We start from the raw sequence: 23,297 nt of genomic DNA on the forward strand, positions 1-23,297 counted from the left end.
AACCTCCCCAGGCTTGCTTAGATGTTCCTCTTGCTTGGTTCTTTATTAACGCTCCTTCTCTCATCATACAATTTACCCCCACTTTATTGTGGATGTTTAATGGTCTCTCGGATGGACTGTGGACTTCGTGAGAGGAGAGAAGAGGCAGCGGTGACCTTTGACCCCAGTAGGTACTCAGCAGCATTGTCGTCAAGCACATAGGTGCATGAATAAGTGAGCAAGTGTTGTTTTCACCTTTCAGCAAATTAGTCTTCAACTGGGAAGAACACCCACACACACAGGCATTACTCATACACAGAGACAGAGACAGACAGACAGACAGACAGACAGACAGAGAAATAGACACAGAGAGAGACAGAATTTTTTATCATAAAGCATAAAGTGAAAATATGTACTGAATTGGAGACTTCCTTCCTACAAGACAGATAACTTTTAAAAAGCTTAGTTCTATGAGGCCCTGCTCAAAATGGCTTTTAAGACACCTGCTTTATACAAACGTGTGCATTTAGTTAAGGTACCTGCTTTATACGAATGTGTGCGTTTGGAACAGGGTCTTCTTATGAATCCCTGACAGGTTTAGTTCCTGCTGTATAGCCCGGGCTTGCCTCAAACTCGTGGTAGTCCTCCTGCCTCAGCCTGGGATTGTGGGTACACACGCCCACACCCAGCTTATATTGTGAAGTTAGAAATGCAGTGGTTTCTAAGTCAGGAACATGATGCTGTGCTTTTTCCGCTGCTAAGACGATTCAAACAGAAATGGTTATCATAATTTCTCTCCATTTTCTTCCAGTTGTTATCGCTGCTGACGGAGTGTTGAAGGTAGGACTGGTTTGTTTGTTTGTTTGTTTGTTTTCCATTTGAAGAGGGTTATCCGTTTCTGATGACAGCTTTGTGACTAACAGTCTCCCGTCAGTACTGGGTAGAAAGTTGATGTTTGTTCCTGTGTCCTCAGATCTGTGACTTCGGTGCCTCTCGGTTCCATAACCACACAACACACATGTCCCTGGTTGGAACGTTCCCATGGATGGCTCCAGAAGTTATCCAGAGTCTCCCTGTGTCTGAGACCTGTGACACGTATTCCTATGGCGTGGTGAGTACATTTCTCATTTCTCGTTTACCAAAGGACATAGGAAGAAAGGGCCACTGGGTGGTGGTGGTGCACGCTTTTAATCCCAGCACTTGGGAGGCAGAGACAGGCAGATTTCTGAGTTGGAGGCCAGCCTGGTCTACAGAGTGAGTTCCAGGACAGCCAGGACTACACAGAGAAACCCTGTCTCGAAAAACAAAAAAAAAAAAAAAAAAAAAAAAAAAGGAAGAAAGGGCCAAGAGCTTAGAGAAAAAGTGACCACAGTTCAACCTGGTAGTGCCTGAGATAGGAGGGTCATCTACAGTGGAGGCATTAGGGAGGGGCTTTCCAGCTGTCCCAGTGTGTGCTTTGAGCACTTATGACTGAGCTAATCTGTCCTGCAACAAGAAGAACCATCACTACTTCCAAGAAGCAAATAACACAGAGGCTGATCAGTGCGAGGCCTGCCAGGAATGCTGCGAAAGCAAACGAGGGGGTGGGGGGGGTGGGGGGGGGGCAAGAGCAGAATCAAGGGAGGAGCCAGCTAGGGAAGGTTCACTGGGAGGAAGAAGCCTCTGGTAGGGCATTTCCTGCTACAGGCAGGAATCCTTTGTTTGAAGTTTTGTTTTTTGTTTGTTTGGTTGGTTGGTTTGGGTTTTTTTGTTTTGTTTTGTTTTTTTGTTTTGTTTTGTTTTTTGCCCTAAAGTGCTGTATATCCTTTAAAAGACCCAGAGAATCATGGGGAATTCTGAGTCTCTGGCTCTCATTGCCCTCTGTGCCATGTACGCCACCTCCACTCTTACACATTACCTAGCAAGAAGGACACTAGCACTGTAAGAAACAGCTGATACCCCCTCCGCACACCCTTTTTCCTTAGGGGTGTGACCAGAAAGGACCACATGTCAGGCACACCCGTTTCCTACTTCAGTCCACACATGAGGTGGCGTCCTTATGTGTGGAGCTTTTCCAGTGGACCAGTGCTTCCTAAATCCTGGTACCTCTTATACACGGGAGAATTCTGATGGCTATTGAAAACAATTTCAAGAATGGGTTGTATATTTTTGGCTAAAGTCTAGGATTTCAGAGGGGTTAGAGGATACAGTAGTATCAGCTTTAAATATCTAATTCCCCTTAATTCTGAATGTTTCTAAGAATGGAAACTGCATTACTACTGAGAGCAAGGAAACATTTCTCACTGATAGAAAGGGGAAAACAAAATAATAATCCCAGAGGAGACTGGCTTCCCAGGCTGTATTCCATGTTATTACAGTGTAATCGTCATACACTCATCTGAAAATTCTGGAAACGGAGTTTGTTACAGTTTTTGTGCTCAGGCTTAGCTGCACAGTGGACCACCTGCCTGGCAGATATAAGCCCTGGGTTCAGTCCCCAGCACTACAGAAGGAAAAAGTTAAACTTCTATGAAATTGTCTTCTCTTGCCAATTTATGGTCCTTTACTTTAGGGAAAACGTTTGCCTACTGAGTTAGCTCTGGGCTGGACACAAACATGGGCTGATTTAAATTTTACATTGTATGTTTAACGGTACCAGAACCTCATTTCATTCTGTTGAACAGATGCCAATGTGCCATACTCTGCCAAGCTTCCCGTGGAACAAGGGATTTGGGGGAGGCAGTGACATGGCTGACCACGTGGGTCTTTTGGGCAACTCTCTTGGCATGTACAGGTGTATACAAAAGTAGAGACACACACTCAGACACCATGTGCCTCAGTTCAGTTCCCAGCACCCACATTGGGGCTCATAACTGACTGTAACTCCAGTCTCTGGGATCCGGCGCCCTCTTCTGACCTCTGCACACACTACACTCATGTCACACACAGACATACATTCAAGCAAACGTAACAAAAAATAAAAATAAATAAAAATCTAAAAACAACAACAAACCCAGCATGGGCCTGACAAATGGCTCAGTGTGGGTAAAAAATGTTTTCTGTAAGCCTGACGAGCTGGGTTTAATCCCTAGAGGGACCCATATGGTCGGAGAGAACACATTCTCTCTCACGTTGTCTGACTACCACATGCATGCCCTGCATTAAATAACTAGTTATAAAGTCATCTACCATTAGTTTCTCTCTGAGTGAAGTTTGAGAATGCTGGCTTGCCTCACACAGAAAACTCTGTCAGCAGAGCCTCAGAGAAGTATGTTCGTGCTGATTTCACAATAAGAATTCGGGGTGGCATTTAATACTCTCCTTTCTAACCAAGCACCATCAGTGAGAGGGAGAATACAAGTCTTGCTCTCCAGAACCTTTTGTTTTAAACAACCATTTATACAAACAAAAACCCAAAATTGGTTATGAGTTCCCAGTAGGTTAGGCATCAGAGAAAGAGACTACATAGTTGCTCCAATCGAGGCCATGTCAGGCATAGACATCTGTGACCCTCAAACTTCAAAAGTGGCGCCTACCTAAGAAGACAATAGTTATGCAGAATCGTGGCGTCCCTCCCAAAGGGATGTAAAACATGCCATAGTTCAAGCTAAGAGAACATGGCCATCAAAAAGTTGATTTTTGAAACTCACCCAAACAAAACAAGACCTCGTTTTGTTTTCAGTCTTTCTCCACTTGATAAACTTGAATTTTATCTGGACACGTGGCAAAAGCTAACTAGTCTCCCGCTGCCTTCAAAGACACTTCTTGTTGCTATGCAGAGCAACAGAGCTAGGCAGCCAGTTGCCCTTTCTCCATTTTACAAAATGTTTGTACACCCTTAGTAGATGATCTGCTAAGAAGAAGAGCACAGATCACTGAACAGGCAGCCTTGTGAGAGCACATGGCTTGTCACCCTCCACAAACAAAGCTTTCCCGGTGGCAGTGCGGAAGGGTTACCGTCCTAGGAGCTTCCAGCCAAGGCCAGCTTCAACAGAGGGAGCTTACGTGGCAGCCTCTGCAACTTGTCTAGAGTGCTGTTCCAGAACCAGCCTGGCTCAGGTAATGGCTTCCTATTGTTTGTGAGAGAAAAGGCAGAAATACACAGCGGCGTCCAAGTTTCTGTTCTGTAAACTGAAAATAGAAATTTTCCTTGTGAGTGCAGCTTAACTGGGAGGACGTCTCGATATACAATGAGTTGGAAAATATTTTTAAGGTGAAAGATCACAGCAGTGTTTGGCCTGCATCCTTGGAACTGGAATTTTAAGGCATCAGCTTAATGTATTTTTAGACTTCCAAGTGACTTCCTTAAAAAACTTACTTCTTGTGCCAAATGTCATTTTTATTGAATTTTTTTTTTTTTTTTTTAAAAAGCCACCCCTAGCTTGTTCTGCATTTGTTTGGGTACATCCCCAAATCTGGAGACTTAAATTGAACTAGGGAGGTGCTGATAGTGGAACCAAATAGAACACCTTGTTTGGGTTCTAAAACCTGAGGCTTCTGGCAATGTGCACCTCTGTCCCCACAGTTTTAAATCCCTCAAGCCACCTCCTCTGGCTACCTTAGCTATTCAGAGACACATGGAGTAACACAGTCCAGCTGTTTCGGGCTCACACCTCTTCATTGATTAGACTTTTGATATTTTCTAGCCAAACATCTTGGTCTAAAAGAGTGAAGAATAAATACCTTTCCGACGTTATTGCCTCAGAGTCCCGGGGGCTGCAGTCTACTCTGTGGACTCCAGGCAGGATTTACATGTGGTCACCACACACTGTGTGCCTGTTGTACTTGCCCCCCAAACTTAGAAAAGGGGAGGTCTGAGTTGTTCACCTGAGTATTTGCGAGGCTGAAGCATTTGAAACTGCCTTCTTATCTCCATTTCTCCACTCTTCTTCCTCGGTCTCCTCCCATCCCCAGCACTAACAGAGAGTGATGATCACAGGAAATTGAGGGACCTCATTTCCTGCTCAGCCTAGTGCTGCCTCTCCCCTGCACAGGCAGGGTAGCCAGGTGACTGCATTCCTGTGCTGACTCTTCCCTCCCTTCCTTACAGCCAGCACTAGCATCATCCCCTTCTGGGGTGCCCCTTACCTTTCCTAATCACTTGTGGTATTCAAATAGAATTATTCGGTAGCTCTTCTGAAGAAGTACCTTACACACTTGATTAAAAGCCCAACGAGGTTTCAGGGGATTTTTTTTTCCTCTCCTGCTTAAGGAGCATCTGCCAATTTCCAAGATTTTCTTGCTAATTATCTTTGTATTCGCCAGCATTCATTTAACATGCTATGACTTGAACAAGACAGCGGGCTGGCTGAGGCTATAATGACTATACAATTTAAGGCTTACAGGACTTACTCAAATAGAGCCGTGCCTTCCATCTAGACTTGTATTTGGAAATAGGCTTTCGAGTTTGCAGCAAGGGAGAGCAAAACCTACCTTGCAGAGTTGTCTCCCTGAATCTGCCTCAGCTCTGGGCCTACAGCAGAGCCTGTTGTGCTCTCTCCAGCAATTCCGCATCCCTTGAATTATGTGGGATGAGAACACAGCCTCCAAGTAAGAGAGCAGTTTGTATCCCCGCTGACCTATTTGGTAGCTGGATGTATGTAGGCAAGTTCATCTGACTTTCCTAAACACAGTTATTCTCACCTATAAATTGAAGATGATATCAGAGGACTTGATAATGACCAAGGCAACATATGTAATGGGGGTTTGGAGCACATTAGGCCCTCAATAAATTATAGTGCTTGTCAAATTATGATTATTAACAAAATTAGAATTGCTTCTGTGCTTTGTAAAGTACTGGTACACTATGCCATGGGATATGAGGCTGGCGTGGTGACACATGCCTGTAATTCTAGCACGTGGGAGGCTAAGGCAAGAAGAGTATCATGAGTTCAAAGCTAGCCCAAGCAACATGGCCAGTCTCTTGTCTCAAAACCAATTTTTGGATGCCCATTTGAATAAAAAGAGAAAGCAAATGGGTGTTCAAATCTCCATTACTCAGTGTTTTAAGAGAAACCAAACCCACCATCCTAGAACGAGTTTCATTTCTGTTGATGGTCATTGCCACACTTGGCTTGACTTTTACAAAGTCAAAGTTGGATGCATAGATTCATTCATGCACACAGTCAGCTTATATGTTTATTAAACATGCCCTATATTTCAGAATATGACATAATATATGTATGTAGGAATAGATCCCTTAGAATGGCTCATTCTGAAATTTGCTCACATCACAATATCTAAATGTCATAATTTCACAGATATCTATCAGCTTGGGGCAGATGAGTTTGCTGATGATTTGAGCTGGGACTTTGTTGTTTGGTTTTTTTTTTTTTTTTTTTTTTTTTTTTTTTTTTTTATTTAAACTTTAAAATGTTTGTTGAATTCATGGTTGCTACCTAATAAAAAAAAAAGTATCTGAGATTCAAGGCATAAAGACTGTTCTCTAACAAAATACAAAAGCTAGTCTGTGGGAATATATGAAAATACTGGGGAGTCATAAGATCAAGTTTAGTCCCTAATACAAAATTTTAAGCGTAGACACTCCAATTCCTTAAACAAATTTTTTTCTTTATGTACAAAGAACATGAACGTATGTAATATATGGTAGAAGTCCTGTATATGAATATATACATATATTGTGGAGGTTTCTACAGATGGTTGGCTACATCTAGTAATTGGATACAATTAAGTGCTAGCTACATTCTCAGCAATATACCGATATAAAGTATCAGAATAAAAATTCCATTTTCTTTTTGTCATAGGTTCTCTGGGAGATGCTAACAAGGGAGGTCCCCTTTAAAGGTTTGGAAGGATTACAAGTAGCTTGGCTCGTAGTGGAAAAAAACGAGGTAAGACTCCGTTTCTCCATTCAGGTGCATAGATCAGAAAACAGTATTGGGGTTTTGCAAAAGACTTTTTCATCTTCTTCAAATTGAAAGTAAGTTCACGCTTATGGAAAGATTAGCAGTAGGAGCCAACACAAAGGGTCAGAGTGATGTTATTCCTCATGAATGGACCCTTTACATCTAATTGTTGCAGCTTCACGTCGTGACGCCGTAGATCAAAAATTGTACAAGTACTGTACTAGTTTCTCAGTCTCAATTGTAAAACCTGGGGGTTTGTTCTTAGTGATGAAAGAAGCCATTGCGTCCAAGGTAGGGGAACAGTTTAACTGCATCTCCTGCGTTTAGGACATCTTTTTTCCTGGCCGGGAGTTGATATATCTGTAAGAGACCTTCGGCTACTTCAACTTCCCTCTCCCAGCAGGAGTCACTATAGTACAAGAAACTGTCGCTTAGATGAGAATTTCAAAAATAAAAGAAGAAAAAATAGTTTCAAAAAGGGGAAAAAATTACAGTTTTGCCACCTACGTTGAGCACTACATTGAAGATGATCTCCTCACTGGAATCGGCGAGGCGGTGGCGAGAGCGCTGGCTTCTTCATGCAGAGTCGTTCCATTTCAAAGGAACTTCAGTGGCGTAAACACCGTGTGTGCTGTGTCCCCGGCCTCGCTTTTCTTCTTTCCACAAATTGAGGTTTTCAGCTAGTTGGACCTATGCGCCTACATCAGAGAACATGGCACATCCATATCAAAGACAGCAACTACATTTTGAAAGGTTTCAAATTGCCACTGAAACGCACAGCCATGGAAATCTCTCAGCATAAGGGCCAAGCATCCAATCTGACAGCACTAGGAGAACATGAACGGCGTGGTGGCCGTGCACACTCGCCTCTGCAAGGCAAAACCACCTATTTCCCAGAACTTCCTCATTTTCATTTCCGTGTACAAAGGCCGAGTGTAACCTTACAGTGAGATAACCTCCACGTGGAGACTGTATAAAGATAGTCCCTTTTAGCGCTTTAACAGAACTGGATTGACCTGCCCCACCCCCATGTGAGTATAGAGCAAGCCAGGTTAATCAGAAAGCTGCTGTTGACCAGAAGAAACCAAGATTCTGTCTCCTGGATCCCATTAACCCAGGACTACCGGACTAATTTGTCCTCTTGACTCATTGAGGATGGGAGGCACGTAGTGGTGGCTGAATTTGATGGGAGAGGGCTTCCCAGCATAAGAGACGAAAAGAACTTCCGTGTAAGACCAGGCCTCACTCATTGCTCCACGAAAGCTGCTAGGTTTTAATTAGACGATAGTAATTTTCTGTGCACTGCTCAGTAAGACCTCACATGGGATAACTGATCATTTTGGACATGAGGACCCACTTGTTTCTGTTTTATGTCTTTTGCCAGTGAGGTGGTTGGGTGCTTAGTTCAGGTTTACAAGTCTAAGTGAAGACAGCTCCGACCTTCTACTGACCCAGAAGCAGGGCGACTCTGTGCAATCTCTGCACCACACGGGATGGGCCAGGAAAGGCTTTAGAAAGTCACCCAGATCCTCCAGAGTTGACAGAATCATTCGTATTTAGCAATAATACTTTATCTGGAGAAAGACAGAGTAGGTTGCAATCAGCATTTTTAAAGCATTGAGTATTTAAAGCCAAAGAGAATGATGGGCTTCCATCCAGCCTAAGGGTTGGGAAGCTCCCACCAACACCCGCAGAACTTAACATCACACACAAGGCAACCATCTCCTGGCCCTAGAGCCAATGGGAGATACTGTGGTGTGTTGTGATGAGCAGCTCAAGGACTTCCTGAGCTGGTCACTAAGAAGTAGGAAGTTGAGGGAACTCCCACGGTGACATGAGTTCAGCGTGCCAGTGAACCAGAGTACAACTGCTTGATTTAAGATAATTATCTACTCTTCCCATTCTGCGAAGTACGTACTTGTGGGGGGACAATGTTGAAATTAAGCCTCCATGGGATTTGCAGTGTCACCATTCAAGAAGGTGTCTTCCTTTCGCCATGTTAGAAGCACCGGTTCCCAACCAGTTTCTGCTAACATAGTATCAAAGCGATTCCCAGGGAGTGAGTTCACTTCGAGAAGCCTAACTCATAAAACCTCTTCAACTTCCAATATTTCATTTGTCTTTACTGTTGAATACGTTCAGTTACTGGGTTGGAGAAAGGCTTCCATATTTCTGGCAGTCTTCATTTAACTAAGAATGATGTTTAAACTGCCAAGGAGAGATTGTTAATGTGACCTATCTAGTCATTCTGTAACATCGATATCCAATTAGTAGGGTAAATTTAAAAAAAAAAAAAAAAAAAAACAGATTTTTATTTTGAAATAATTATGGGCTCCTAGGAGTATGTAAAGCATTCACCCAGCTTTCCACTGCGAACGCCTTATATACAGCTGCAGTGGCATCCACACAGCAGTTAGGATTGGGCCAGGACTCTTAAACCAGGTGGGAGTCTTTCTATAATCTCCAGCTCCACAATCTGAACTTATAGAGAGGTCATGCTTTCTAACACGCTATCTAAGGACCTTTGTTCTCAGCTCTTATAGACTAAGGCTTTTGAGTAATCATTTCTGACATTAGCTTCTATTAAAAATGGATTCATAAACCCTGTTACACCTTCCCAAGGGAGCAGTGAACCTGCACAGAAAACAGTAACTTAAGAGGGCATTACTAGGAACTTTTTAAATACAAGAGATACATGTATTTGCTATTTTTTTTTAATTTCCACAAAAATCAGTGGGCCTTCAGAATGTTCTAGAGTATAATTTCTACAGAATGTTCTAGAATATAATTTCTACTTTTATAAACACTTGGATTCTTATATAAATGTGTTTCATTGTAAATAGCAAATTAATTAATACAAAAAAAAATCTTCATGACACTTCAATTATGACTGGGACCAGAGAGATGGCTCAGCAGGCAAAGGTACTTGCCAGTAAGCCTGATGACCTGAGTTTGATCCACATGGTAGGAAGAGAAAACTAACTAACTTTCTTAAAGTGTCTTCTCATTTCCACATGCACACCACGGCACAGGTGTGCACTTACACACGCACACACAAAATAGAGTGTAGCACAAAAGTCTTAAACTTAAATTTAATCTACTACTCTTTAACTTTAGAAAGATAAAACCAACAATTTTTTTGCATCTTACATATAAAATGGTGCAAAAATATTTTTTAAAAATAATACCTTACCTAGTTTAGTTATTGGGAGACACTCTACTTTTAAATGTGAATTCTTTGTTCTAAAATCCTTAAGCTGTAAATAGTGTCACCACATAGAACCAAGATGTGGTCATTTCCATGTGTTTGCATGCACTAGGAATGCATTAACGTTCTGTAATCAGAACATAAATACTTCAGATTCTATTTTAAAGTACTTTTTGATGCAGTAAAGAAATCCCTCACATAAAAGTATCTGAGTCTGTGATTAATACTTGATAACATTAGATATTTAAGATTACTTTTCTCTTTGTGTAATGTTTGAAACGTTGTATCTGAGAAGGTGTCCCAGTGAGAAAAAAAGGACAACAGGACCTTTAGCCTGTCGACATCGCTTCATTGGTAAACAGACTAGGCTATGCTGCAGTGCGTCCCTCCAAGCCTTCTGTTCATTTGTATGGAGTACACACGCAGCTGCGTGCGAGCAACTGTAGTGTGCCTTTACTCATTCTCACTCCCAGTCATCTTCTGTCTTTTAAGCAAACAACTGACTTTACTTAAATCTCCATCAAAAATGTGCAGTTCACAATATACTAAAATAACAGTTAAAAACATTATTCTCCTCTATGATGTCAAAAGACTAGGAGTTTCCAAGGCCTGGCGTAGCCTTAATTTGGAGAGCTTGCTTATTTATTATCTTCATTATATCAATTCTAATGCAATGTGATATAATGTGATGTATAAACTATCAGCTTTCTTGCCCAGACAACTTTTTTTTTTTTTTTTTTTTTTTTTTTTTTTTTTTTTTTTTTTTTTTTTTTTAGGTCTCTGTATAACTTCACCCAAATCCAGCCAACTTGAGTTTTAAATTTTCTATTTGTAAAATTTCCTTGGCAAACAGTTTTAGGGACTTACACCTCAGTGCTTAGTTCTTCACTCCTTGACACCCACTCACCCACCCACACACACCCTGAGCACTGGGGATGCAGCCCAGTGCTTGGTGAGTGCCTGTTGCTCTGACATGGGTGTGTCTCCAACCCAACCCCAGTGCTCTTTCTATAACAACTGCTTTGACAGCCCTGGCTCTGCTGAAAAGAAAACCAAAAAAACTCAACTTGCCCACATGAAACATGCTTCAAGTCAGAGAAGCCATGCAATGTAAAGAATAAATGAAAATCCTACAGAAAACAGGGGCTAGGCATAATCTCACTAGACAAGATGATGTAGCCATTTAAGGTGCTTAGCCTTGTGGGTAAATGACATTGAGTGGCTGCACGTACAGCAGGGTAGAAGTAAGCTGTGTTAATGACTTGGTTCTATGACCAGCCCTGTTGCTAGTGACAGTACTCAGAAATCATAGTTAGCTTGTGAATAATGTAAAACCAGTCTCCTTTGATTTCTTGTGTGGCTGTTGTGCTCTTGAGAAGTCTGGTGTATTTGGAAACTGTTAAAAAAATTTTTTTTCTGTTTATTTGTAGTTTAGTTAGAAGCTAAGTCCAGAAAATTACAAACTTCATTTTGTTTACTTGACCTGCATAAACACACACGGGTCACTTGAGATTTGGTGGCTTGCAAGAGAATTCCTGATCATATGACACTTTGCCATATATGAAGATTGGCATTTGTCTTTACAGTGTTGAGGATCAGACTCAGTGCCTCAAACATGCCAGGCCATTGTGTTGTTGATGAGTTACTGGCCGGACCGCTAAGCCTTTTAAAACAAAAATTCCTCCTCGAGATAGGGGCATGTCATATTCTATGAGAACCAGAACTGTAGGGTGTGTGAGTAGGATTGATCCTCACAAGTCAATTTGTTTTGTATCAAGTCCGGTTCAGTACACGGGTGTGACCAGAGGTAAAGTCAAATGAATCGTGCACTCTGAATGGCACATTCAGAATTACCAGTGAGAAAATGCAGAGTGATCTTCTGTGCCAAAGATGGTTTCAGAGCCTCACACCTACTGCCAAGACTCAATTTGTTTCCTAGTTACCTGGCTGGTGTGCACAGATCTTAAGTTACTATAAAAACTCAGTAATAAATTTGTGGTTCTAAACACAGTGTTAGGCCCCAGCTTGCCCCTCTCCCACTGTAGCTGTGTTTGTTCCGCTGCATTTGTCACGATGAACCTGACTTTTCCATTTACTAGGATTTCCACTTGGGAAAGTTGGAGCCTTGGGAGATCAGCAGGGCAGATCAGAACATGAATTCTCCTGTCATACATTAATATTAATCTGTGGATGCTTTAAATTCTGTGTCTTGTTTAAGCTTCTAAATTAACTCTTTGATGACCCATCAAAGGTCACTTTCTTGTCTGGAGGAGTAACCTCGTGTTTTTTTCTTCTGTTTTCCTCTTTTGTTGCAGAGATTAACCATTCCAAGCAGTTGCCCCAGAAGCTTTGCTGAGCTGCTCCATCAGTGTTGGGAAGCTGATGCCAAGGTATGTTCACTATGATTCACATTTCTGAAACCTCGTGTTCATTTTTGAGGTTTTAAAATTTGGGGTAGCAACTGAATTGCTAAGCCTGTGAGCCCCGGGATGATGGCTAAGGCCCCAGGTTGACACCCTCCATATCTTAATCAAGTGATTATTATTGACTTTTTTTTTTTTTTACAGCATTTGTTAGCATTCTGGTCTCAAAAACAATTTTGTTCTTTTGCTTTTAATCATGACTATGTGCCTTGTTAAAAACAAAAACACCCCCCCCCCCAAAAAAAAAACCAAACAGCTAACACAGTGCACACTATATGTGAGGCTGTGTTGGATCACTTTCTATTAACTCCTAGATACAGAAGCTGATTGATGTCAACTTTGGCTCACAGATGGAGCCAAGGAGGCACAGGTCAAATGATGAGTCCAGGCCATGTGGCTGGTACCAGTGGGGCTGGGTATAAACGCAGAGAGTCTGCTGTGACTCTCTGCCCTGAGCCTCTTCTCCATCTCCTTTCTAACAGAGGAGCAAAGAGGTTTTGCTTTGGTAGAATCACAGTGTATCCTTCCTGGACAATTCCAGGGATGGTTTTGAGCTGTCACATAAGAGTGAAGAAATTCTAATCCTAGGCTTTCATGCATCTATCACAGGTAAACGTGGGTAGCCCATCTCCTTTCCCCACAAAGTTCAGCTTTAAGAAAATATTCTTGGGTGAGTGGTGGTGGCACACACCTTTGATCCAAGCACTCAGGAGACAGAGGCAGAGGATCTCTGTGAGTTTGAGGCCAGCCTGGTCTACAGAGAGAGTTCCAGGACAACCGGTTTATTACACAGAGAAACCTGTCTCAGGAAGAAAAAAAAAACAACCAATCTTCTTGGATATATATGGAAATAGTTATGGATAAAATGATAACTGGTCTTAGATTTGCTTCAAAGGAAAGCGTAGGGCAATGGACAGATATGCAAATTAATCATGATTGGCAGGGCTAAGGTTTGAAGCTCAGTCATAGAATATAGAGGCATACTATATTGTTTAGTGCATGCTTAAATTTTCATAGTAAAAGTTATCATTTTAAAATGAGTCTCATAGATTAAACATTAAAACAACTGAGCAGTCCAAAACTCAAGGAAGAAACAAAAGTCATAATTCAAATTTGTATAATGTCCTCATGGAAATTGAGGTTTTACTACCTATTCAAAAGTAGAGGCCTTAAAAAATAATGAAGAAATGTAATAATACAAAATTCTCTCATAATTCATACCCATTTCCAGTGAGAGCCCCAGGAATGAACAGTGATGATGTGTCTGTGTGCTTTTTTAGTGGAAATGGCTTAGAGACAACATGAGCGTGTGGACAGAATTCATGTTGATTCAGACACAGTATTTCTGGCGTATTGTCTTACACTGAGAGCGAAATACATTGACACAGCAGTAAGAGCCCATGTTGGGAAGCCTCCCAGCCATGTGCCTTGCTGCTGTGGCTAGGAAGACTTGCTTACCGGGCTCCCCCACCATGTGTATCCTGCCTTGGCCCTGGTGAACAGCACACTTCTGTCAGCCTCTCGTCAGGTGGAGCTCCGTATAACTTAGTGTTATTTTTCCTAAAGCACATGACATTACGATCCTTACTGTTTTCATGGATACACTAGCAGCATCCCAAGAGGTTGAGTGCTCCTTCCTGCCCTCTGCCTGAGGGCCTCTTACTGTCAGTGTGTGATTTTTTTTTCTTTTCAGAATGAGGGGTTTTAATAATTAAGCATTAAAAGAAATGTACTGCTTACCACTAGTTAAATCAACTATAAGCAGATGTTTGTATGTTTCTTTTCAAACATGGACTGTTTAAATGTTATCACAGACCCTCTACTTTTGTGTCTGTTACAACATACAGTGATTTTTTTTTAGCAGTGTTTTCTCTTTTGTGCTTAGAAATTTCACTTGAAATTATGTGCATTGAACTAGAATAATGCATCCAGATCTCCGGAATTGTAATTGTATTTCAGTATGATTTAACTCTTTAGTTGAAAACTTGGTGCTACATTAGTTAGCATCCTCAGAATGTACACTTAAATGATAATATGACATTGAACAGCGAGGAATTTAAGCCCAGAGCAACAGCCATGAAACTGGCATGCCTTTAACATGTAGGAAGTTGAACACTCTTTCAAACCAAAAATTCTTGTGTTCCGGCCACATGAAGTATAAAGTAAGTTTGAAACACATTTTTATTTTCTACTCATGACATTTTATTCTGATAAAGTACCCCAGGCCACTGTGTTTGGTTTGATCAGAGAGTGGCTTCGGCTCACCCCTCAGTCCTCATGGCTAATCTGCTGGCACACGCTTCCTTCCCTGAGCATGCCTTCTCCAGCAATGTTGCACCAAGCCTACCTTCCCAGACACTGGGAGCCCTTGCCCCAACCACCATCAGTCTGGGTTATAACCCTAGCTTGTACAGTGATATATTTTCTTGCTAAATGGATTGCAGGATCTGTGAGGAAATATAAATATATTCATACATACATACACACACACACACACGGGCTTTTAAACATCAAATCTTTTGATCTCATAGAGTATGATACCAATTCCTACCTAATTCTCAGCAATAGAAAGTAGACGCAGAAACCAGACCACAGTAAATTTTCTGACATTTTGATCCATGGCTCAGAGTTGGGAGCAGTCCTGCTGTAGGGAGAGCAGCAGTCAGTTAGAGTATTTTATTCCTGTTTTAGACTTTGGACTTTAGAGTATTAACACCTAGATTACAATATTCAGTTTCCCTCTAAGGCTAATGTTCTTTTACAGTGAAAGAGACATATAGGAAAAAAACCTAATATTGTATAAGTGATAGTACGTCGTTCTGGTGGCCTAAATCATGTGCTCAAAATATTCTATTGGAGCTGGAAATGTAGCTTAGCTGGTTGAGTGTGAAGTAGAGGAAAAGAATTGTAAGTCTGCATAGTAAGCCCAAGACCAGCTTGGGATATTCAAAACCCTGTCTCAAAACTAAAATTATATATATAATACCCATATATGTACACATATACCCATATATGTATATGAATGAAAATAAAAGAAAGGAGAGTATAGTTTTGTCTTAAAATGGCATCTCTAAAGCTGATAATTAGGTAGAAATTGGTATCATAGTCTATAATATAAAAGATTTGACGTTTAAAGGCATAGCCCAGGTTCTGTGACCAGCTTCCTGTATAAGGCTGAGTAACTTGCAGCTTTCTAGTTGTCCTGTGTATAAAATGGAGATAGCAAATAGAGATGTGAGATACAAAGATGTCAATAAGAGGTCCTGGCTGTGACTGCTTTTCAAGATGAGTAATCTGCTCCTGACATTCTCAGGACACCTAAGCCCTTCAGAGGGGCATCCCCAGATCCTACACAGTGACACCGGCTCTGCAAACAGCACACCCAAAACCGTTACTACAGAATTCTACATTGCCTTGGCTGGTTTTGAACTTCTGTGCTCCAGTAATCCTCCTGGCTCAGCCCCCAAACAGCTAGGACTACTGAAATGCGCCACCACAGCCAGCTCTGCCTGTATTTTAAATGCTCATTCTGATAATGTATGTGAGCAGGGTCTAACTGTGATGGCAAGATTTTTTAAGGGATTCGTGTCACCTGAATACAAAGGAGTTTAATTTTATTTCAAGAATAATTAAATATAGGAGAAAATAAGTCTTTAATAGTCCATTGGGTGGGCTGGGAATGTAGCTTGGTTGCTAGAATGCTTGGTTTGTATGCACAAGATCCTGGGTTCATTTCCCTGCACTGCATAAACTAGCTGTGTTATACAGCCCAACATTTGGGAGGTAGAAGGAAGATCAGTTCAGGGTCATCCTCAGCTACACAGAGTTGAAGGGCTAGCCTGGGGTCCATGAGCCAGGTCTTTAAAAAAAAAATCATTAGCCCTGTTTGCTGCTTTTTCTTGCAAAATGAAGATCCTGCACTTCCTGTATTTATTTTATAGTCAGTTCTTATGCAAAATTACACCTTTTTTTTTTTTTTTTTTCATTTAAAACCTGACATGGTAGGAGACAGGAAGATCAGAACAAAGTTTTAAAAAAAATAGATTTGTTTACACGTACCCTGTTTAAAGCATTTTCCTTTGCTTGTTAGTAACGTTTAACTATGCTTTCTTACACACACACACATACCATCTGTGTATGCACACATGTGTGTGCCCTCGAAATAAACAAAGACAGAAGAAGTCAATAAATATCCTGGTTTTACACTTCTAAAATACGAAGAAAGCGCTTTTCTTAATAATGTCAGAAGCTCCAGGTCCTGAGAGCAAGCCACCTCAACAGTGCTCCTTCCTGTTTTTGTGCTCCTAAATTAAAATGCGTGTTTTAATTGCCGTAGCTGTAATTTGTTCTGAAATGGTGTAATTATGAGGCACGGTGAGGAGAGAACGCGCATCATCCTTCTATTATCGTTCTCCATTTTTGTTTTAACCTTTTGTCTGAGCCTTGGCTGGAGTGGAAGGAGGTGAGTGCAGACGGGGCCTGCTAGAGACAGACTGGGCGAGCTTTTTCAGGAGCTGCCTTCGGAGCCATGGGATAAACCTTGAGAACAATGACATTATTCTGACTTTAAATGTTTGTTTTCAGACCAACTGATTTGGGACGTTTTATTAGTTCCAGTGGGTTGGTAAGCAGATATTGCCTGCCCACACACGTTTTTATAGAAAGGAGACATTGTGTAGCCAAGAGCAGAGTGCCCGGAATACGGAATGGAGGTGAGCTCTGACCAGGTCTGCCACACAGGTGCATCCTTAAGGACGGAGCTCTTGGTCAGACCTCAAAGTAAGACATAGTACCTCTCTCCATACATACAAACGAGTACTTGTTATCCCAACCTGATGCTTCATGGTAAAAAAAATCAACATATGCGTCTATCCCTGTGGGTGAGTAACTGAGGGGAAAGACCACGGCTCCCTGCACCTGGTGGTCTGCTGGCTTTACACACAAAGTCAGAACCCTGCCGTGTTGTGGTTGCACTCTCTCTCCCGTTGTTTTGTTCCTCCAGTCTCATGGTGGTTCCTTCTTCTCTTCTTCAGAAACGGCCATCGTTCAAGCAAATCATTTCAATCCTGGAGTCCATGTCAAATGACACGAACCTTCCTGACCAGTGTAATTCGTTTTTACACAACAAGGCGGAGTGGAGGTGGGTGGCTCCAGCTTGAGTCCTGGCCCAATGCTGAGGAGAACCAGATACCCAGTGTACAGTCTTGAAGTCTAAGCACAGCTTGGGGGATGGGGGAGGAGACAGGGCAGCAAGCCCAAAAGTTATAACCCCGCATTGATATGTGAGAGTTTTTTTATGCTTGTCGTCTTAGCATACATCTAAGTGTCTGGGAAGAGGACTAAAGTCATATCTTCTGAAACAAAGTCCATTCCCAGACCCTTCTCTGCACACATTCTGTGTTAAGACGTTTTGGCCTCTTTCCAGGAAAAAAAAAAAAAAGTCTTTTTAAAATATATATATGCATAGTGTTAGCCTTGCCATGTGTAGAGCATTGTATCTGCTAGTGCAGGGAGTGGAAAACCTATTAAAAACACGGTAGATGTTATAAACCCTAGCAAAACGAATGAGTAAAGAGAGAATCGGATTGTGTGAGTGGAAAAAACAAGTCCAAGATGAAACAGTTGGACCAGGTCGAATGACGCAGGGAATATAAATAGCATGTTTGGTTGCTGGACACTGTTCCTCCCCTGACTCAGCAGAGATTTGAAGTAACTTCATCCCAGCTCCCAATATCCATGGCAGTAACGTGATGCCCTACGCCATCTGCTGGTGCTAAGGCAGTACTGCATGCACTGGCTCTTGCCACCTGTCAGTACACGTGACTGGGGGCCTTCGATTTGATTGATATTTTACAGTGACCTTATTTATTTATTTTCATGCCTCTGAAACAGCTATCTAGGACCATTGACTTTCTTGATTTTTTTTTCCTAGCAGTATAAAATTAATGCATTGAGCTCCCATCTAGATCTGAGGGCTTTATTTCCTGGTCTAAAGTAACTTAACAAAATCTTGGTGTGACATGTTTCCTACAGTCACATGTAATCAGACCACTTCCCCTCAGACTGCATATGTGTGTTTCATTGCTCTTCAGACAAAGACAGAAATACTTATGATTCAGAAGGCCCACCATCCAGCCTTGTCTTGAACATGCTCTGAGCTTTCAGTCCCTCCACAGAGGCCCAGGTCCCCCTCACCAGAGCCTCTCAGTGCAGCCTCCTTTTTATAGACACCCTGTTTCAGTCGCACATTCCTCCTGCCCCACCCTCCCCAGCTCCCACTAGCCATCCAGGCAGCTAATGGCCTTGCATTTCTGCAAGGGAGCAACCCCCACTCCCTGGCCAGGTCAGTTGCACAGAGCTCTGGGATCATTGCATGGATGTGCCTTGTGGCTCGAGTGTTGGGAAAGCGAACATCTGTTTTGTATAGCCCTGTCTCCATCTCGTCCAATAACAACTGCTCAGTAAACATATGAAGAAGAAAGGAGGAAGGGAGGGAGAGGGGGATAGAGAGAGGGAGGGAGAGAAGGAAAGAGGCAATCAGAGAGCGTGACTATAGTGATGTAAACACTGCTCTTGCCCTGGAAGATAATTATGGGCCCAGTACGTTTGCCCATGCATTGTGCTTTTAGTCAGACCCGTTAAACCTCCCCTGGCCAATGCTCCTGTCAGTGCTGGGCTACTGTGGTTAGTACAATGTCCCCAGACATACAACACTGTCAGCAGCAGCCTCAAAAACACCTGTGTCAAAATACTAACTGTGAGAGCACAAGCATCTGCATCCCGCCCTGACGAGCCACGTGACAGAGAAGGAATGGCTAGCCGAGCGAGCGTTAACAATGAAATCTGATCCAACCTGAATATATATAATACAGGGTTTCCCTAAGGAAATGCTATTTGATTGTTACCCCAAGGATTAGAGGGATTTAAAAACTGAATTATTAGTATGTTTGAGATAGGGTTCTCTAAGTGTGCCAACAACAAAAACAAAGCAAAGTTATTAAATTTCCTGCAAAAAAAAATTGAAATTTCCCATAGCTAAAACCAATACCCATCCTAAATAAGTTTACAAGAGAAACGCCACTCAGCTATAACTTTCTTCCCTAGAGGGGCAGACTAGAGCTTCTTAGCTATTTTTTGTCTAGGACTCCAGTTCACTTTTTGTGTGTTTATGTGCTTGGTGGGTTTATATTCATGTGTGTGTGCATGTGAGGGTGCTATATGCACATGTGTATGCAGGTGCACACATGTGTGTGCAGAAACAGGGAAGACCTGCTCTATCACATTCTTTCCTTCTTCCTTGAACCAGGAGACGGGCTATGGCTGGCAGGTCCCAGTTACCCTCCTGTCTACGCCTGGCACAGACAGTGTTGTGACTACACACAAGCACTGCCTTGCCCAACTGTGTGTGTGTGTGCCAGGATCCCAACCCAGGTCCTCATGCTTGCATAGCACACACCCCTACCCAGAGAACCATCTCTATTTCACTCTTAAAAATTATCGGGGACCCCAAGAAAGTTTTTGGTTGAATGAGTTGTACCTGGCAATATTTATTACATTAAAAATAGAACTGAGAAAAAGTTAAAATGTTATTTATTAGTTCATGTAAAAATTAGTAAATGCACACTGCCGAAAAGATGGCTCAGTGGCTAAGAGCACCTGCTCCTCATCCAGATGACTGCAGTTAGCTCCCAGCGCACACCTCAGGAGGCTCAGGGCACACTGGCACTCCAGCTCCAGGTTGTCCATTGCCCCTTTTGTCTCTTTGAGACCCCACCCACATGCATGTATGAGCAAATAGACACACACATAGATACACATAAAAACAAATCTTTTAAAAATAATAATAATAAATTTGGCCCCTGCCTTCATCCCACAGCCCATATGCCATAAAACGTCAGGAAAACTATATGTTCTTCTGAGAGAATGAGAATAGAAAAGTCAACTCTGTCACGGTGCCATCTGTCATGATGCGATCTTGAAAACCAGTTAGGTCTCAAGAATTCTCTGAGCAGCTCTCTGGGTCCCTGACCGTGCTACAATTCCTATGTTCCAAGAAGCGTTTTAGTTAAAACACTACTGTAATGAAAGCACATTTCACAAAAAGAATTCGACTAGTACTATCATCAAGTAAAATGATGGTGTTGGTGAAGATGTGGGGAAAGGGAGAGCCTTCATGGTTGGTGGAGAGTGAACTTGTGCCACCACTGTGCAAATCAGGGTAGCAATTCCTTGAAGACACCAATGTTGAACTTCCATATGACTCAGCCATACTCCTCACGGCTCCATTGCTGTGAAGAGACACAGTGACCACAGCATCTCTTATAAAAGAAAGCATTTAACTGGGACTGGCTTGCAGTTAGAAGGCTTAGTCTCAGCATGGCAAGGAGCAAGGCGGCACACAGGCAGGCATGAGGTTAGAGAAGTGGCTGAGAGCCCTACATTCTGATCCTCAGGCAGCAGGAAGAGAGAGCCACTCCACCTGCCTTGGGCTTTTGAAGCCTCAAAACCTGCTCCCCAGACGCACTTCCTCCAACAAGGCCACACCTCTTAATCCTTCTCAAATAGTGCCGCTCTGGGTGACTAAGCATTAAAATCCAGGAGCCTAAGGGGGCCACTCCTATTCAAACCACATCAGCCAAAGGACAAAGTTAACACATCACTGAGACACTTGCACATCCACGTAGCCAGGAGCCCACCTTGGTGACCATCAGCAGGAGAAAGAAAATGTGGCACAGGGGAACGTCACGTCACACAGTTGTAAAGGAAAATGAAATCTTGATGTTTTCAGGAAAATGAATAGAACTGGAAATCACTATGTTAAGTGAAATATATGACTGACAGAGACCACGTGTTTTCTGTTATATGCAGAGTGTGTGTGTGTGTGTGTGTGTGTGTGTGTGTGTGTGTGTGTGTAAATCTGGCTCTATGGGATATATATGTAATCCCTCTGCTGGGGAGGCAGAGACAGGCAGATAGATCCCTGGTGCTCACTGGCCGGCCTAGTCAAATCTGTGAGCTTCAAGTTCAATGAGAGACCGACCCCACCTCAAAAAATAAAGTGGAGAGGGATTGAGAAAAATACCTGACATCAACCTCTGTTTACAGGCACGCACACACTTGCATACACACCCCATCCGGTGCATACCCACAGGGATAGATGGTAAACCACAGCACCACACATACACAAAATAAAACCATGTGTACCTATGTGTGGGCTGCAGAACTGAAAAGAGTTTCGTGGCAGGGAGGAAGAACTTTGAGTGAGGTGGGAAACAGAGAAGGCAGCAGAATGTGTGGGACCGGGAACACAGGCAAGGACTGGTTTAGAGTGCAGAGGAGACAGGCCCTCTTGAGTGAAGAACAAGTGAGCACACAGTACAGTGACTCATGAAAATACCAGGATAGAGCGTATTCTTATGCACGCTAACCTGACAGATCAATTTGAATTAAATAAATACATAAATAAATAAATAAATAAATAAATAAATAAATAAATATTAAGTTAAAAGGAGGTCAAATGGCTAATAAGCACATGGAAAATCTTCAGCTTCACTCAGCAAACAAACAAAAGGGGGGAAAACTCATGAGCTCTTTCAGAATTGCACACTATAAAGCCAAGTGGTGCTAATGGGTTTCCTCATATATTCTTTTTAAATTTCTTTCTTATTTTATTTTTTTGGCTGGACAGTTAGATGCCCTAAAGATGTACAAATGCTTTGCCCCAGAAGTCCTGCTACTATGGCTTTATTGCAGGGCAAACCAATGGGAATGCTTTTACAGAATGCGTGGGGACTTGTTCAGAGGACACCGTTTAGAATGCCAAAGCTCCAGACAGAAGTTTGTGTAATAAAAGAACTGCTTTCAGAAAAGGTGTCTCCACACCTAGCAGGTGCATCCCCACCCATGAGTTCTGATCAGTGGATCTGAGAAATGAGTTTAAAATGGAGGCTACAGGTTCCTTTATTTTAAATGGTGGAATTAAAAAAAAAAAAACACCCAGCACACAGTACTGTGTATGTCCATGCACACTGGAGAATGCAGCAGACAGCAGGTCCCAGAGGGAGGGCATTTTCCCATTTGTCATTTTTTAAAACTTCTAAGTTTGGGTTAACTGAGTGATAAATGTAATGTTTAAAATACTTCAAGGTGAAAGCTGGGGAAAGTAGTACATGCCTGTAGACCCACCTACTCAGGAGGCTGAGGCCAAAGGAAGGCCCCAAGTTCAAGCCCAGCCTGGGCAACATAGCAGAACTCCATCTCAACAGCAAACATAGACAAACAAACCCCAGACTTTGAAGATGGAAAATGAAGAGAACCAGTACCAAAGAATGGGAGGAGGTACCCTGATCTGTATGTAAGAAGGCGCCATTTCTCAAGGGCATTCTCAAGGCCTCGAGGGAGCTGTTAGCTCTGCTCTGATGTAGCATGTGTGTCTCACCTGACTCTCACCTCAAACTAGTTTGAGGCAGCAGAGCTGTGGTAACTGAACATGACAACTGGTTACAGCCACAAGGGAGGATGCTTTAAATACTAGTCACCGGTTATTGTTCATAGGTTTCCTCCAGATGCCCATGCTCTGTTTGGGTTATCTTTCTCAATCCCCATAGCAACCCCAGTCATGACCCAGGAGCTAACCTGAGGCCTCAGCAGCTTGGGTAACTTACCTGGGCTCACACTGCACTGCAGTGGAGCCAGAATGAGGCCCACATGGACTATGGTCATCAGCCATCAGTCATGCTAGCTGCCCACTAACATGCACCACTCTTTTTGCCAGATTTCTTTCTTGCTCAGAAACAAATTGCGGAGTGTGAACTCTTTAGGTTATCAATCAAGTGAAAACCT

At 42.4% G+C, this 23,297-nt stretch overlaps 1 protein-coding gene across 3 annotated transcripts in view; it reads left to right on the forward strand.

Moving 5' to 3' along the window:
• Positions 1-23,297, forward strand: part of Map3k20 (mitogen-activated protein kinase kinase kinase 20) — a 156,721-nt gene that overhangs the window by 83,041 nt on the left and 50,383 nt on the right. For all 3 annotated transcript variants that reach the window (XM_034494192.2, XM_034494194.2, XM_034494191.2), the window contains exons 6-10: positions 791-819; positions 953-1,090; positions 6,723-6,809; positions 12,348-12,422; positions 17,489-17,595. In XM_034494192.2, coding sequence (XP_034350083.1) covers positions 791-819; positions 953-1,090; positions 6,723-6,809; positions 12,348-12,422; positions 17,489-17,595 — 436 coding nt within the window. The remainder of the gene's footprint in view (positions 1-790; positions 820-952; positions 1,091-6,722; positions 6,810-12,347; positions 12,423-17,488; positions 17,596-23,297) is intronic.

The sequence above is a fragment of the Arvicanthis niloticus genome, chromosome 2 (assembly GCF_011762505.2).
Source record: "Arvicanthis niloticus isolate mArvNil1 chromosome 2, mArvNil1.pat.X, whole genome shotgun sequence".
Lineage (NCBI taxonomy): Eukaryota > Metazoa > Chordata > Mammalia > Rodentia > Muridae > Arvicanthis > Arvicanthis niloticus.